Below are 16,541 nucleotides of genomic sequence, written 5' to 3'. Positions count from 1 at the left end.
TATTACAATTTTTGTTCATGGGAGTTATCTTCTGGGGCACCCCCTTGGAAATGATGATGGTATAGATAGGAGTTTTTGTTTGCAAATATGTGCTCTTCCAGATGGCTCTGGTTTTGAGGACTTGAAGACTTCATGTCGAAGGCAGAGAGGTTCACAATTTGTTTTGTATGTCCAATAGGGGGTTTAGATCCATTGCTTGAAATTTAGGAAGTTAATTATTTAATAAGTATCTAGTAACACCTGCCCATCATTACGAATGACTGTGCCACTTATTATGCAGGACCATGCTATTCCAAGTGGCTGCTTTTCTACTGCTTGTGGCAGCCTAACATAGTCACAATCCTGTTATGTACTCCTCTAGCTGCGAAACAGAAAGCACAAAAATTTCACTAGAAGAAGAAAGCTAAAGTACCAGCTACCACACGACCCGTGTATGGGAGGCATCAGTCCATATAGGGTGATGGCAAATGTTCTGTATAATAATGCCCAAGTACCCTCTTTGGAAGAGACCAGAAAGCGTCTGTAGTCCAGTGGGTAGGAGACGTGAAAGGTGACAAGAAGAGCTTGAATCCCACTGCAATATCAAGGCGTTCACACAATGTTTAGAACAGCAGTTCCTAGACTCCTTCCCCACCCCGCAAACCACTTGAAAATTGCTAGCGGTCTTGGTGGATCACTTAAATATTTTTTTGCCTGTTGTAGGAGTTGTAATGTGCTGGACCAGGTGCTGTGTGGTTTTTAATTGTATTGTTATTGCTGCTTTTATTTCTTGCATTTCATTCCATAGAATCCCAATTGTAATACTGTACAATAAAATGCAGTGTAAGAAATAAAAGGAGCAATAAAAATACAAAAAAACAACAATTTATGTAAATATTTAATGTAGACATGCCATGGGCCACCTGAATGAAGGTCGCAGACCCCTGGTGGTCCATAGACCACAGTTTGGGAACCCCTGTTTTAGAACACTGTACTATACAACATATATGCATGTGTCTGTGTGAAAAGAACAAGCTTTTGGAAAGGGAAACTCAAGGACATTGTAGAATGCACACTACAACTGCAAGATCACAGGAGACAGCACTTTATTTAGGTGATAAAGGAGATGGAAAGAGCAGTGCAATATAAACGTGGCCTCTGCAAGGAAATCCCTAGCTTTGAGCTGAGGATGGTGTTGCTGTTGGTAACAGTCATTTTGGATGGGGGAGGGGCAGGGAGGAAGCTAGAACTTAGCTTGTCCACAGCACACATCTACACACCCTAATTACCGTACATAGGTGCAGTTGCAGGCAGAAGAGGGACAAATGCGGTGACTGTTAGTCTCCCAGGGACTAGCTTGGAGCACGTATTTTTTCCTTCATCCAGTCCTATGGGTAGTAGAGACCTGGACTTCCAGCTAAAGAGGCCAGTACTGAGCGGTCTCTTTGTGGAGATGTACGAGAGTAAAACTGTAAGTTGGGATAGCACTGTTGCGCTCAGTCCTGCTTGTGGGCTTTGCATAGGCATCCAGTTAGCCGCAGTGAGAACAGGATGCTGGACTACATGTGACTTTGGCCTCATCCAGCAGGACTCTTCTTATGTTCTTATGAGGCTTAACCTGCAAGTTTGATCCTGGCTAGGGCCTCCCAAGAAAAAGTGCTGGGGTGACACACCTGAGATACAGCAGTGGGAGAGCTAATCAGAGATGGTCTGCCTTAGCCAGATAAATGTCTAGCTACTGCTGTCGACTACCCTTGTGGTGTGCATGGCACTGGGGCACTGGCAGTGAAGATGGCAGGTAGCCTCTTCTCTCCCTGAGAGATGCCTGGTTAGCTGTGGAGAGACAAGAGAAACATAGAAATAGTGGTGAATAATGGGCAGCAGCTGCAACAAATGCTACACACAATTAGGTGCTTGTCAAATGAGTGATTGAGAGAAAGGATGCTCTTTTTGAATGTTTTGCCTGTTCACATGTCCAACTCTTTGCTCTCATAATAGGTGCATGGACCTGATAGTCCCTCATTTGTCTACATTTGAGAGGTTTGCCAGTTTGGGAAGACAATGCTAACATGAAGGCAATACTCATCCAGAGTTAGGAATAGCACTGCAGTACCGTCTAAGCTTTGTTCTCTTGTCATGTCCGTTGGCTCTGATCCGCTTGGAAGGATGAGTCACAAGTGTTTGGCAGCACTATCAATAGACAAGAGTAGGGTGTTTGATGTTGACTTCCTCAAAAGGGACTGACAGTGGGTCTACATAGCCTTTGCAAGTCTATGGTGGAAGCATGCATTTTATTTGGGAGTTTGGGCCCTCCTGAATGTTAACTGCATAGTACGCTGTAGCACAGCTTCCCTTCTTATAGGATGCACTGCTACAACCTGTTGAGTAAAAGCAAGTTCCTGAAACAGTTCACTTGTATTCCAGGGAGAAGGGAAGACTTGCAATGGGTGTTGGAGTGAACACATTAGGGGGGTTCTGTTGGGTGGGATGGAGAAGATGTGACAATCATACTTTCAGAATGGTCTACCCTTTCCCTTGTTTACCTATCTGTGGGCATCTTGCCCTTGCAGCCTCAGTAGCAGCAAGGGAAGAGGGTTGTTGGTGGAGTCCTCAAACAGTCCACATACCTTGTTATAGGGCAGATCATACCTAGAGGGGATTCTGGATGTAAACTTGTAGAGTGAATAAGAAGGCTGAGTTACTGAGCATATCTCCAGCAGAGGGTTCCTGTCTTTTAAGATATGCTAATGACCACAAATGGCTTGAACTGCAATAGTTGCAACCGGCTGTCAGAGAATTGAACTTACCGTATTTTTTGCACCATAACACTCACTTTTGTCCTCCTAGAAAGTAAGGGGAAATGTCTGTGCCTGTTATGTAGGGAATGCCTAAAGGAGCAAAGTGGGAGAGGAGAGGAGCCTTCTCCTCTTATATCCCTCTTCTTCATTATTAGCAGCATCCTTCTCCACCCACCCCACGCATGTTCCTTCTCCCCTTAAACCCCTCTCCTGCATTATTAGCAGCATCCTTCTCCACACACCCCACGCGTGCTCCTTGTCCCTTCAGTGCTTTTCCTTCCCTCCCCACTTAGAATATTTTTTTTCTTGTTTTCCTCCTCTAAAAACTATGTGCATGTTATGGTCTGGTGCGTGTTATAGAGCGAAAAATACGGTAGGCTGTGCTGTTGGACAGTTTGACTGGGTTTAAAATCAAAAAGTGAAGAAGGTATTTGCATGTCCAGAGTAATCATGCACCACGGTATGCATACCTAACAAGAGTGTCCCAATATAAATCAAGGTCAGCAAATGCAAACCAGAGCACTCTTGCCTTGGCTGTCCTTTTCCCAGGTAAAATGAGGATAACTGAAATCAAGATGTTATAAGGGATACAAAAAACAATAGTAAGGCCGAGCTCCTTAAGAACAGCCTTTGTTTTATTTTGTTCTCCTAGCTATTGGGATTGTTGTGCTTTTTCACAAAGAGTTGCATGGTCTTTCCCCATGCTAGTCTGCTCAATCACTGAGATCTTCACCTGAGATTTTATTCTGGTTGCTCCTGCTTTTTGAGGTAGAGCGAATGGTGAGCCTTTTTGGTGGTGGCACCCCACCTTTTGGAATGTCCTCCCCAGGGAGGCTCACCTGGTGCCTTTCTTGACAGGCCTTCCATACACTCCATACTTTTTAAGCCACCACCTTTTACCTATTACATTTTATTTATCTTTTTAAAAATCTGCTGTTAGGTTGTTAGTAAAACATTATTCAGTTGTTGCATTTTTGCTTTAAATCTTATCTGCCCTGGCGCACTCGGATGCTGAAGGTGTAGCTTATAAATTTAACACATGTTTTTCCCATCAGCAAAGTTCCTGCTTGTGCTTTCGTATGCTTGGCATCTATATACATGGGAGCACTGCACTACAGCCCCATGTCACACATCTAGATAAGTATATGTTCTTTTGCTGCAGGGATTTATATACTCTAGTCTAGGTGCTGTGCCGCTTTTGAATCTTATGCTCAAACAAGTGCATGGAGGTGAAGATTCAGTGAGTCAGTGGGTGTGTTGTTACCCACACTGCCTCTTACTGGCCTGATGTTACACTGGCATCAGAGGGGCAGGAACGTCGGATCCCTGAGTGAACATAGGATGCCAGCTCCTCCCTGCCCTGCCCAAACTCCAAACATTCCTCTCCTCTTCATAGTGCTGCCAATCTAGTGGGGTGTTTTTTTTTTTTGCAAATGGTGGTTTATGACCAGTGCAGTGGTACTGCAATGTGTGTTTGAATTCACTGCACCAGCTTATTGTTTTTTGCTGGCCAAGGGGATTTATCTTATCCGGCCCAACAGGGATAGGAGTTTTCTGCCTGTGTAATATGATGAAACCATACCATGCATTCATCAAGGTTGCTTAATCAAGACAAAAATATTTGATTCCTACCCACCTCTCCCACATTAATACCTCACAAATCTGTTTTCTTTTGAATGAAAAACTAGTCTTTCCCATAATAACCAGAATTCATCATTTATGTCACTGCTCCCTCCCACCCCCGTTAACGCATCAGTCTTCTTTTAAATTTATAGCATATGCCCTCAGACATCCTCTGATGATTAATCTCCTTACCCAAGCAAGGCCAATTGCAATCCATTTTTAAATGGACTTTCTGTTCCTACATATTGATTGGCAATCATGTAGCAAATTTACATTTGACTTGGCAGTTAATTTATTATTTCCGCAACATTCTACACTCTGAATAATAGAAAACACTGCCAAATAATGTGTCAGCATTGCTGGCTCCCGCAATATTAGCATAAGTCCTTGTCCGCTAATCTACCTTTGCAAAAGGAGGAAAACAGCAGACTTCTGGAAATCTTTAAAATTGGAGCTCTGCTCAGGTGGTCCCACTTAAGAGCCTCTATACCAGAATTTATGATTTTTTGTATCTCACAAGAGCATAAAATGAGAAGAAGAGCCCTGGAAAATCAAACAAAAAGCTAATCTAGTCCCCTTTCCCACATTAGCCAAACAGATACAGCACATGAAAGCTGTACCCATCCCCTGCTGTTGTTCCCCAGTAGCTGGCATTCAGTGTAGTTTTGCTCATTTCTGATCCTGAAAGTAGCATATAGCCATTACAACTCATAGCCACAGATAGCCATCATGAATTTGTCAAATCCCCCTTTAAAGCCACCTAAGTTAGTAGCCTTCATCATATCTTATAGAATCATAAAATTGTAGAGTTGGAAGGGACCCCAAGGGTCTTCTGGTCTAACCTCTTGCAATGCGGGAATCTCAACCAAAGCATCCATGACAGATGGCCACCCAACCTCTGCTTAAAAACCTCCAAGGAAGGAGAGCCTGTAAATAAATTTCTGCAGCACTGAAGTACTTCCTTTCATCTGTCCCGAATCTCCAGTTTCACTAGATGTCATGAACCCAAGTTTTATTTTGACTAGAGTGGGAGAAAAACCTCTATTTACGTTTCTCCTTGTCATTTGAAAGTTGAAACGTTTTATAATCCTCCACAGTGCCTTCCCCTATAAACTCTGCACCCTTCTCACATAGGGAAGATGCTTCAGTTCCCTGATAATCTTTGTTGGGTTATTTCTCCATCAATTTATTTACTGGATCCACCACTGCTTCGGTGCCCCTGGTTCCCACAGCCGAGATCTCTAGGTGGTTCAGCCTTGGCTAGATTTTGCTCATCCATTGTGTCTGAAAAGCATCCACTATGTACTTCAACACAGCTGACTTTCCTGGGTACTTGTACTTTTCTGGAGAGTTACCTGTGCTTTCAATTATGGGTCACAGTGCCTAACCAGGACTGCACAGTAAGGCATCCCAGGTTGTATCAATGACTTGTGCAGGGTCTACTGCTCTGAGCTTTAGGTTTGATGGCACACAAATAGGATCCATAGCAATCATAGAAAAATCCAAGATTAAAAAAAAGATGGCTTTACAGTAGATATGGTTCTCAGCACATTTCCTAAAAAAAATTAATTCAAAAGTTAGAATACAGCTTTGTCCACTGCCATAATATCACAGAATGATTACTCCAATCCTCAATCCCACTTCACTGTCAATCCCACATCACATCAGGTTGACTAGACATTTTCTAGGAAGCTCTTTATTGAAGAAAGGGCTTAATATTTCTTGATAAGAATGGCTTGGGATCATTATTCTACAACAGCTCACCTAAGTTTGCTAAGGGGTGTAATAGAAAACATTCCCCAAGCAGTGTTTGCCAAGACACATTAAACATTTCTTTTGATAAAGCATTTCCTCCTATTGTGTTTGGAAACTTAGCTGCTTTATGTTTGGCACCCTTGCTGTAAACTGGGGTTGAATGTTAGCTTGCTTGCAGGATGGTTAAAAGGTTGGCTATACAATCATCTGTTGCATGTGACAGTGAGAGTTTAAAGCCCTTCAGTTATTTTGCAACACATCTTAGGTAGCAGCAGTGCTCGCTGTTTTATTAAATAATACCCTTGTGTCTTTAAAAGAACTGTGTGTTCTACATTCATTTAAATAAAGCTTTCAAATGAACCAAGGCAGGAGTCCTGGGTGAGTCTGTGGATGGAAGACCCTCTAAGGAATCTCACTGGCAGAGTTTGCTGCAGATAGAACTTGGCAATGACTGTCTCTCCCTGGGATATTAGCATACGCTCCGCGCAGTCTTTCTTCTGGGCTTTGAGGCAGGGGCAGATGCAGTGTACTGCTTATATAGGCCAGATGCCATTTATCTTAAGGGAGCATTCTCTTGGAGCATTCTCGGCTTCCTTTTTGCCCTTCCTTTCCTATTAGTTTGATCTCTGATTTTTATTGCGCTAACTGCCCATCACTTCTGGCTGCAGAGATGAGTTTGACAGTGATCGACAGCATTCTGTCCTTTTGTATTTCCACTGTTTCAGACAATTCCAGATCTCAAAGCAGAGCTGCATTAACAAGGTTTGTTTTTTATTTAGTCAAGCAAATAATAAATCAGTAGCATAACACCCCAAGAAAAAGAGAAAGGGTGTGTAGAGTGCTTAGCCATGGCTGTAGAATGCCTCTCACCCTCTGCAATGTAGGAAAACTCTGCTGGTCCTTAGACCTCCTTTACTGAAGTAGGAACAATCCTCACTTATTCAGTAGAGTACACAGAGGGGACAAATCCACACGGCAGCAGCATAGTGTAGGCTGCAGGTGCCTGGGGCAGGGCAAGTGTTGCCACCATGCAAGGAAGCTGCCTCTGCAGTTTGCTCATGCGCTGGAGCTCAGCAGAGGCACAGTGGTGGTGCTGCCGCCTTTCCTCCTTTCTTGCCCCTGGGTCTGGCGCTGGGCCGTCATGCGAGGAACCCAGTTTCACCAAATGTATTTACATGTACTCAAGTCTAATCTGCTCATGCCCCCACACTAGTTGTTGTTGCTTCATGGTTTTAGTCATGCTCATATTTAAAACCATGGAGAGACCTGGTCTGAACAGAGACATTGGATTCTTATCTCATTATACATGACTAAGCCATTTCTCACCTTCTCACCCCTTGCCTTTTCCTGTAAGACCTATTACAGTCGTTACAGGCTCATCTCAGCTATCTGCCAATCTCCCATTCCCACCACCCTTCTGAGTAATACCCCTCCCCACCTTCTCACTATATAGAAGGATCTGGCAACTTCTCTTTCAGTGTATCTGAAGAAGTGTGCATGCACACGAAAGCTCATACCAAGAACTAACTTAGTTGGTCTTTAAGGTGCTACTGGAAGGAATTTTTTTATCATATTTGGAAAGCTATCGAAGGGTGTGTGCATACACACCACACACAGTCTTTTCTGAGAAGCAATTTGCTTCTTACTCGAAAATGTATTGAACATAGTATGTACCAGCGTTTGTTGCTACCAAGTGCCCCAAAGTCCTAGTAGTTCAGCAAAACGTTGGAAGATGTTTCAGAGGTGCTGAAGCTCTTTTTAAAAAGATCTATGCCAAGCCAAGGTCTCTGCAAACTCAAGCCCAATTAAAGCCTGGTTGGCTGGCTTGGATTTCAGGTCTGGTATCTATACTTTACAGTGTACCATATGCTTTGATCGGTCTTCTTCTCCCTTGGCCAAAAATGGTTTTTGGACCTTAGCAGAATAATTACATCCTTCACTATGAGGGATGGCACATGCTGTTTTGCTGCTTGAGGCGAAACGAGAAGTGCCACACTGCCCTGCGGCTGCCGCCAGTGCCACCATCCCTGCCACTCGCACCAGCTACTCTGCCACCTCTGTCAGTGGCAGAGAAGCGGTGCTGATTTAGGGGTGAGATTCCCATTGATTTCAGGTGAGATCTCTTGTGCTTCATAAGATCTAACACGATTTCTCATACCTGAAAGCTGTTCTGTCCTTCCTATTCATATTATCTGATGTTTTTTCTTGCTGCCGATATTTTGCAGTTATAGTTACAAATTGTATTTTACTTCTGGGCTGAATGTGTGCTTTCATTGCTGCTGGCTTTATTAACGGATGGAGGACTTTGGTTATAATACGTTTTTCTTTTCTTGTGATTATTAAAAGTCAGCCTATGAATGTTTTAAATAAATAAATGAAACCACTAATATTTAACTTCATGTGAAAAACAGAGTTGAACTAGGTGCACTTTCAATTGCAGAATTTACACAGAAGTAGACCTATGGTGCAATTCTTCTAATTTATTGTCACCTACGTATGTGGTAGTGAACAACGTCTGCAGTTTTTAGCCACTTAACATTTACAGTTTTATTTCTGTAAACTAAAGCACCTCAGGAGGAAACAAAAGCACCTGGGGGGAAAATCCCAAGAAAAGGAACAGATTTTTACAAACTGGGTGGTTTTTTTTTACCTTTTCTTTGCTTTGGGCAACTGTCACACCTGCACCATTTATTTAAAGCATTCTTATGTCACTTTAACAGATAGGGAGAATCCTGGGAACTGTAAATTGTTAAGGATGCTGGGAATTTTAGCTCGATGAGGTCAGCATCCTTAACAGACTACAGTTCCCAGGAATCTTCAGGGAAAGTGGTGTCAATTAAAGTAGTATAGGAGTGTTTTAAATGTTTAGTGCAGATGTGACCAATGTTTACCAACTGAAGTAGTAAAAAAAATTTCCACACAGTTTTGAGGCAATATGCCACACATGGCTTTTTGGGGGGACACTCCACGATGCACTGAATTAGAAAAAAAGACCCTCAACAACTGTCTTATGTCTTAGTTTCTGATTAGTGTAAACAGTAAAAATGTTCTGTGTGGTTTTACAGGCAAAAAATGGTCCAGGGAACCAGATTAAAACGTGTTCTCCTGAGACAATACAAGTATTTGGGACATTCTACTGCTTCAAGACACAACAGAAGTAAGCTACCCCATAAAACTATCTATGCCATCTGTCCCAGATTGCATGTATAAGTAACTACAATTCTGATACCATAACAATGCTTTTTCCAGTTGATGATAGTACATGCTGTCAGTTTGGTATTGAAGTACCATTGTGGAGCAGAAAACTGTGGGCTAATTTATAAGTGTACAGACTCTTGATTTGCTATCCTGTGATAGAATTTTAATAAGATAAATATTTGTCATGTTGTTTGACAGGTGATGGCAGCCTCCAAATCACTTGAGTGAATTAGGTGACAAGTTGTCCTGGTGCGTCAAGTTTTCATGGCTGTCTTTTGGTGCATAAAGATCTTGTATTAAGTGATATTTAAAGAAGACTCATTCTGTTTGACAGTTTAGTGACATGATCTGTGAGCAGGAATAAGAAATGTCATGGTGTCAAGTCAAAGATGAGAAGATTGCTGTAGATATTACCTATTTTAACAGTGCTGAGCAAGTCTGCAACGATGTAGACAAGCGAATTCCATGTTTTATTATAAGATTTCCAGAAGGGTTTTAGGCAAGTTGTATGCATAAAAAGAAAGAAAATGTATGCTCTGTTACTGGGTAACTGATGTGTGATGTTTGTAGGGAAATACCTTACAGGGATTTATGATAATTCATTTTTTAAAAACAAATAATTTGTGCTTTCTTTATTATTATTATTTCTATTACTGTGATTGTATAACTGAGCGGCATTTAAAATATGAAATGATCTCATACAACTTGAGCTGAAATTTACCTTTTGCTTGATTTAAAATATTGAAACTATATTGCTTTACTCTTCTAAAACCCTAGTACAGTATAATATTTAATACATAAACTCATCAGACTATGATATGAAGCAGCATGATCCTTTATGTTATGATTATTTGCCTGATTAAAATACATAGGGAAATTGTAGTTTGCAGTTCTTTTGCTAAACTTCTACTTAGCAGAAATTTTGGTTGGCTCTTTATCTGCCCTTTCATTAAATAACTAACAAACCATTAATAATGTTTGCACAGGAAAAATATATATTTATTTCTGAGTTGGGTTCTTAAAAAAAAAATCATGTGTGCTTTATTCAAGAGAAACATAGTAAATGTTTCTGATTATCTGTTACAGAACTCACATTAAACTGTGCATTTGCAAAAACAATGAGCACTTTTCAATAAAACATTTACTAGCTTGGCAACCTTTTCTATTTTGATGATACATTTTGTTTCCGCTTTTAGCAAATTGCTATTCTGGAAGCCTTAAGTAAATAAATAAGCAGCTCTTCATCCTCTTGGTTTACTTCTTTTCTTTTCTTTTTGATGTAACGAAGCAAAATAATTTGTCATTTCCTTAATACTCTCCAAACTAATTCCCAGAACCTGTTAATAAACGTATATCTCTTCCCCACCCTCCAAGCATGCAGTATGTCTACTATCTTCCCACATCTCAAGCATTTGTTACCTACCCTGGGATATATATGTTTCAGTCTTTTTGGAGTAAAGTATCATCTGAACAAAATTTTTAAAAAGCTTTCCTGAAGATTAAGGCGTATAATTCCTGAAAGGTGTATAATTCCTGCCATATGCATCTCTACAGTGGTACCTCGGGTTACATACGCTTCAGGTTAAAGATTCCGCTAACCCAGAAATAGTGCTTCAGGTTAAGAACTTTGCTTCAGGATGAGAACAGAAATCGTGCTCCGGCGGCGCAGCAGCAGCAGGAGGCCCCATTAGCTATAGTGGTGCTTCAGGTTAAGAACAGTTTCAGCTTAAGAACGGACCTCCGGAACTAATTAAGTACTTAACCCGAGATACCACTGTATTTCTTTCCACAAATTCTTCTAAGTCCATATTTTCATCTGCCTTGATAAGAATTCTGCTGCACAGTTAATCTCCTTAGCATATTACAGGTTCTCTCCAGTAAGCATTTATTCTCACTGCTCAGAATTAGCAACTTAAACTTTGATTGAGTCCTTAAAAATCCGCTTTTTCTTGTTAATGAATTTATTTCATGTATGGAGAATAATAACAATTGCTGGTTTTATTGCCATAATGGGGGTGGGGGTGGGGAATCATATAATTTTCACAATCCTTCACAAAACTCAGTGTAGACAATTTTAAGCTGGATGAGCCAATGATCTGACTCATCATAAGGCAGCTTCCTGTGTTTCTGAAGTCAGAAACTGACAAAAGTGATAAAATTGATAGGACCTTCAAACCATAAACTTTAAATTAAACGCACAAGACCCCAGAAAGGGCTTGATAGTACATTGCCTGTTCAGACAGGTATTCTATTGTTTAAGAAATTATCGCAATTCAAAGCATGGAAAAAATGTATTGTAGATAATCTGACAGCAAGGGTATCCTCTATAAAAAGCACATGAACGAAAAATAGCAATCCCAGAGAAAAGGGCTAGTGTGAAAGCAATCCATGTTATGTTTTCCTTCTCTTTTTCTATCAACAGGAAAGTTTTGAAAGAGATCTCTGTGGGAGACATCAAGCCTAATGAAACAGTTGAGGCAAATCTAGAAGCGCAGTTGCTGTCCAGGCTAGACCACCCAGCCATTGTCAAATTTTATACCAGCTTTGTAGAAGGAGAGAGTTTTTGCATCATCACTGAATACTGTGAGGTAGGACTTCATTTACTTCTGCTGAATGTATATTCCTAAAAAGTGGATGGGGAAATGTGTGCAATATTGCATAGAAATCATTAGGTGGTGGGTTGTTACATGTTGTAGCTTTCATGATGGTCTTCTGCACACCAGGATAGTGCCATCTCTATCATGGATATGTTGGTGACCTGCCAAAACCCACAGGTTAGGAAGCAAGGGTTCACAAGACAATCATTATTGGCTTGGCATAAGAACCTTGGCAACTTCATAATAATTAGCACCACAAATCTTGTGGTTATTAGTTTAGTTTAGTTTAGTTTAGTTTAGTTTGGTTTTTTGGCCTTGGACTTAAAAGGAAAGCTTTCATGATAATATTTTGATTTGCGTAGAACATCTGTGTTATTAAAACTATTACGGAAACATGTACTAACCACAGCTTCAGCCCTGAAGCATTTTTCATCAAACTGGAGGGATCTTAGCTCTGTTCAGGTTGATAGCAGTTCCCGCCCATTAATTTCAATGTAGTTGCAATTTAATGTTTCTGATTGTAAATTTGCTCCTGCATTTCAGGGTCGAGACCTCGACTTTAACATTCAGCAGTACAAAGAAGCTGGCAAAGTATTTCCTGAAAGCCAGATAGTAGAATGGTTTATACAGTTGTTACTTGGAGTCAACTACATGCATGAAAGGTACAGTCATTTGCTTTGAAATGGTTATAAACGAGCACATTTTGCACCTCTTGCTTGCTAATATTAAAGTGAAAATTAAAATTTGCTGACTAGCCTTTACTTACCTTTGATATAAAATTCTCTTTCGCCGCCTGGAATAGGACTGTTAATGTGTGATGGATGGGAGTATATTTTTCAAGTTTTGACTTTTAAGTTCCACGCAGAGTAGTACCATTCCCAGAATTCTCAGCACCATCATCATTCTTGCAAAACAGGGCAAGAAAATATTTAAATCCCCATGGGTTATTTTAATAGATACTTTTGATCATATGAACTACTAAATTTTCTTAAAATGATTGTTTAATTCTTTAGTGACCAAAACAATGAATTTTTAAACACCTTTTGATGGTTTCAAGGTGACCACTATTTAGTAGTACTATCCGGTCACATGCTGCCAACTCAACAATTTTATTTTTCCATATTCTTTTTTTATTGCATCATCCATTTTTAATTGCGAGCATCTTTAATAATTAATATGTACATTTCAGGTCTTGGATTTCTTGGTGCACACTGTTATCAGAGAAAGCATAGAAATGCTATTACAGTGGTGCCTCGCAAGACGAAATTAATTCGTTCCGCAAGTCTCTTCGTCTTGCGGTTTTTTCGTCTTGCGATGCACGGTTTCCCATAGGAATGCATTGAAAATCAATTAATGCGTTCCTAGGGAAACCGCCTTCAGACCAGGTCCGGGGACAGTCTGTCCCCGGACCTCTTCTGAAGGCTGGGGGGGGGGGACAAGGGCTTTTCTTCCCACCCCCAGCATTTTAAAAAACCCCGGGACAGCGGAGGACTTCTCCGCTGTCCGGGGCGATCTTAAAGTGCTGGCGGGCGGCATTTTAAAATCTCCCCGGACAGCGGAGGACTTCTCCGCTGTCCGGGGCGATTTAAAAGCCCCTGGGAAGGCAGGCAGGGGGGACAAAGACTTTCGCCCCCTGCCCGCCTTCAGAAGGTGTTCCCGCCCCCCGCCCCACTTTGGAACAGCTTTCCGAAGTGGGGCGGCTGGGTCAGGTGTCCCCGCCCCCCCTCCCCACTTCGGAAAAGCTTTCCGAAGTGGGGCGGCTGGGGCAGGCGTCCCCGCCTCCCCTCCCCACTTCGGAAAAGGTTTCGGAAGTGGGGCGGCTGGGTCAGGTGTCCCCGCCCCCCCTCCCCACTTCGGAACCGCTTTCCGAAGTGGGGCGGCTGGGTCAGGTGTCCCCGCCCCCCCTCCCCACTTCGGAAAAGCTTTCCGAAGTGGGGCGGCTGGGTCAGGTGTCCCCGCCACCCCTCCCCACTTCGGAAAAGCTTTCCGAAGTGGGGCGGCTGGGTCAGGTGTCCCCGCCCCCCCTCCCCACTTCGGAACAGCTTTCCGAAGTGGGGCGGCTGGGGCAGGCGTCCCCGCCCCCCCTCCCCACTTCGGAAAAGGTTTCCGAAGTGGGGCGGCTGGGTCAGGTGTCCCCGCCCCCCCTCCCCACTTCGGAACAGCTTTCCGAAGTGGGGCGGCTGGGGCAGGTGTCCCCGCCCCCCCTCCCCACTTCGGAACAGCTTTCCGAAGTGGGGCGGCTGGGGCAGGCGTCCCCGCCCCCCTCCCCACTTCGGAAAAGGTTTCCGAAGTGGGGCGGCTGGGTCAGGTGTCCCCCGCTCCCCCTCCCCACTTCGGAAAAGGTTTCCGAAGTGGGGCGGCTGGGGCAGGTGTCCCCGCCCCCCCTTCGGAACAGCGTTTTAAAATGCTGGGGGTCGGGAGCGAAGCGCTGCCGACCCCCAGCATTTTAAAATCTCCCCGGGACAGAGACTTCTCTGCTGTCCCTTGGAGATTTTAAAATGCTGGGGGTCGGCAGCGAACGCTTCGCTCCCGCCCGCCAGCATTTTAAGATCGCCCGGGGCAGGCGGGGGGGGGGGAAGGCAGGCGGGGGGGAGCAAAGACTTTTGCCCCCGCCGGCCTTCAGAAGAGGTCCTCTTCTGAAGGCCGGCTGTGGGCGAAAGTCTTTGCTCCCGACCGCCAGCATTTCCCTATGGGCTTTCGTCTTGCGATGCAAGCCCATAGGGAAATTCGTCTTACGAAGCGCCTCCAAAACAGAAAAGCCTTTCGTCTTGCGGGTTTTCCGTCTTGCGAGGCATTCGTCTTGCGGGGTACCACTGTATATTTGCAACTCAAGGTGCTAGCATTGACTATGAGCCCTAAATGGCTTGGGCCATATTTGCAGCCATTCAGTGAGCCAAATAAAAAGAGGGTATACTGCTGAAGAGCAGATGGGCAATTTTAAAATCTGAATTATTCACTCACACACACACACACACACACACAGAGAGAGAGAGAGAGAGAGAGAGAGAGAGAGAAGTTCCCAGAGCAACAAAGATTCAGGAGTATCATGTTCTTCTGGGGTTTAGGATCTGCCGTGAAAGTAGTAAATATCACAGCCTCTTACAGTGTCCATTGTTCCTGTGTCTCCTCTGGGCCCTGATTATTCTTTCTGACAGTGCTCCATGCTAAATCAGAAGTTGGAACCCTATCACACACACACACACAACTTTTCAGACTTGTGTTCCGTCTGCTTGTCTCCACTACATGTTGTGCTATAGCAAACTCCAATCTCTATTAACTAGGGCTCACAAAGCTATTGCATTTGTGGGCTGTCCTGTTAATTTCAGTGGAAACAGATCCGTAATGGCAAAGGGCTGCATTTTTATCTGTATCTCCATTGTGATTAATCCCTGTATGAAATTGGTAGATTATGGTGATTGGCAGCAAAGAAGATACTACTGCACATGTTAAATGTGTATATAGATCCTTTCATTCACAGTTTTCACAGGAGCAGTCTTTCTTCTCAAACTATGATTAAAATGTAGTTTCTGGTTGATTTTGTATGGAATATGCCTGGGATTTATTACCCCTGCTATGCAAAAATCTCCAAATGAATCCGAACTTCAATGTCTAAAATCCCTGGTAGAGGACAAGGATCCTGAGATCATGTTAAGGGTAGGCAAATTCTGTGTGATTGCCATACAACTTAGGGAACAAGCTGTGCTATCATGATGATTAAGGCCTTAAATGATAATTTTAGGTTATATTTTGGTGACTAAGTTTTAATTTATATATTTTTTAACTGTTGCTATATCTGTATTTTCCCTGTTATACTTAATTGCAAATTCAAATGTATCCCTATCGTGCTTTATGACTTCCTTGATATTGCATGTGGGCTGGAACTGGTCTGTGACCGAAATAATAAATTCATTCACGTTAGACACACTTTCTTGTAGGGGTTTCTGGTGGCCAATATTTGGAAGTAAATTTGACATGCTGCTCAGTCCTATACATGTTTGCTTGGAAGTATGTCCAGCGATAGTAAATGTGTTCAGTGTCATTTGCACTTCAAAGTTAGGTGATTAGGAGCAAGGAGTACATTTCACAATAGTCTAAAAGACTGTAAGATGTGCTATTAACTTTTTCATCCTACTGAAATAGTTTCATTTCTCTTCATATTCAGGCGAATACTTCACAGAGATTTGAAAGCGAAGAATATTTTTTTGAAAAACAACCTTCTTAAAATTGGTAAGATGTTTTTCAATGTGATTTTATTATTGCGTAACATTTCCGCTTGCACAGTGCCATGGAATGATGCTGCATTGGGGTGCTCCAGGACATTGCAGGAAACGTAAACAGAGACTCCAAGCTGTCCTAGCACTCAGTAGAGCACCAGCAAAAATGGGCCCAGGGCAGATGCCAGATGGGACCCCAGCCAGTAGCCAAGGTTGTTGGGTGCAGGGAGTGCAGAATCTGCCCCTGTCTTCCAAAGCATTTCTCCTGGCCAAGTACACCTGGTATGAGAGCTTCACTGACGAGAAAAGCATCTTGGGGCAGGGAGCGGGTTCCCCCCTCCTTATCTATACCCCTCTTTCCATTTTAAAAATGGTAC

At 42.8% G+C, this 16,541-nt stretch overlaps 1 protein-coding gene across 5 annotated transcripts in view; it reads left to right on the top strand.

Moving 5' to 3' along the window:
• Positions 1-16,541, top strand: part of NEK11 (NIMA related kinase 11) — a 78,861-nt gene that overhangs the window by 19,553 nt on the left and 42,767 nt on the right. For all 5 annotated transcript variants that reach the window (XM_082193037.1, XM_082193039.1, XM_082193035.1 and 2 more), the window contains exons 3-5: positions 11,776-11,941; positions 12,494-12,612; positions 16,113-16,177. In XM_082193037.1, coding sequence (XP_082049163.1) covers positions 11,776-11,941; positions 12,494-12,612; positions 16,113-16,177 — 350 coding nt within the window. The remainder of the gene's footprint in view (positions 1-11,775; positions 11,942-12,493; positions 12,613-16,112; positions 16,178-16,541) is intronic.

Source organism: Podarcis vaucheri (assembly GCF_965113315.1).
Source record: "Podarcis vaucheri genome assembly, chromosome: 12".
NCBI classification, from domain to species: domain Eukaryota; kingdom Metazoa; phylum Chordata; class Lepidosauria; order Squamata; family Lacertidae; genus Podarcis; species Podarcis vaucheri.
Note: the sequence above shows the minus strand (reverse complement) of the source record. Positions and strands in the feature narration are given on the sequence as shown.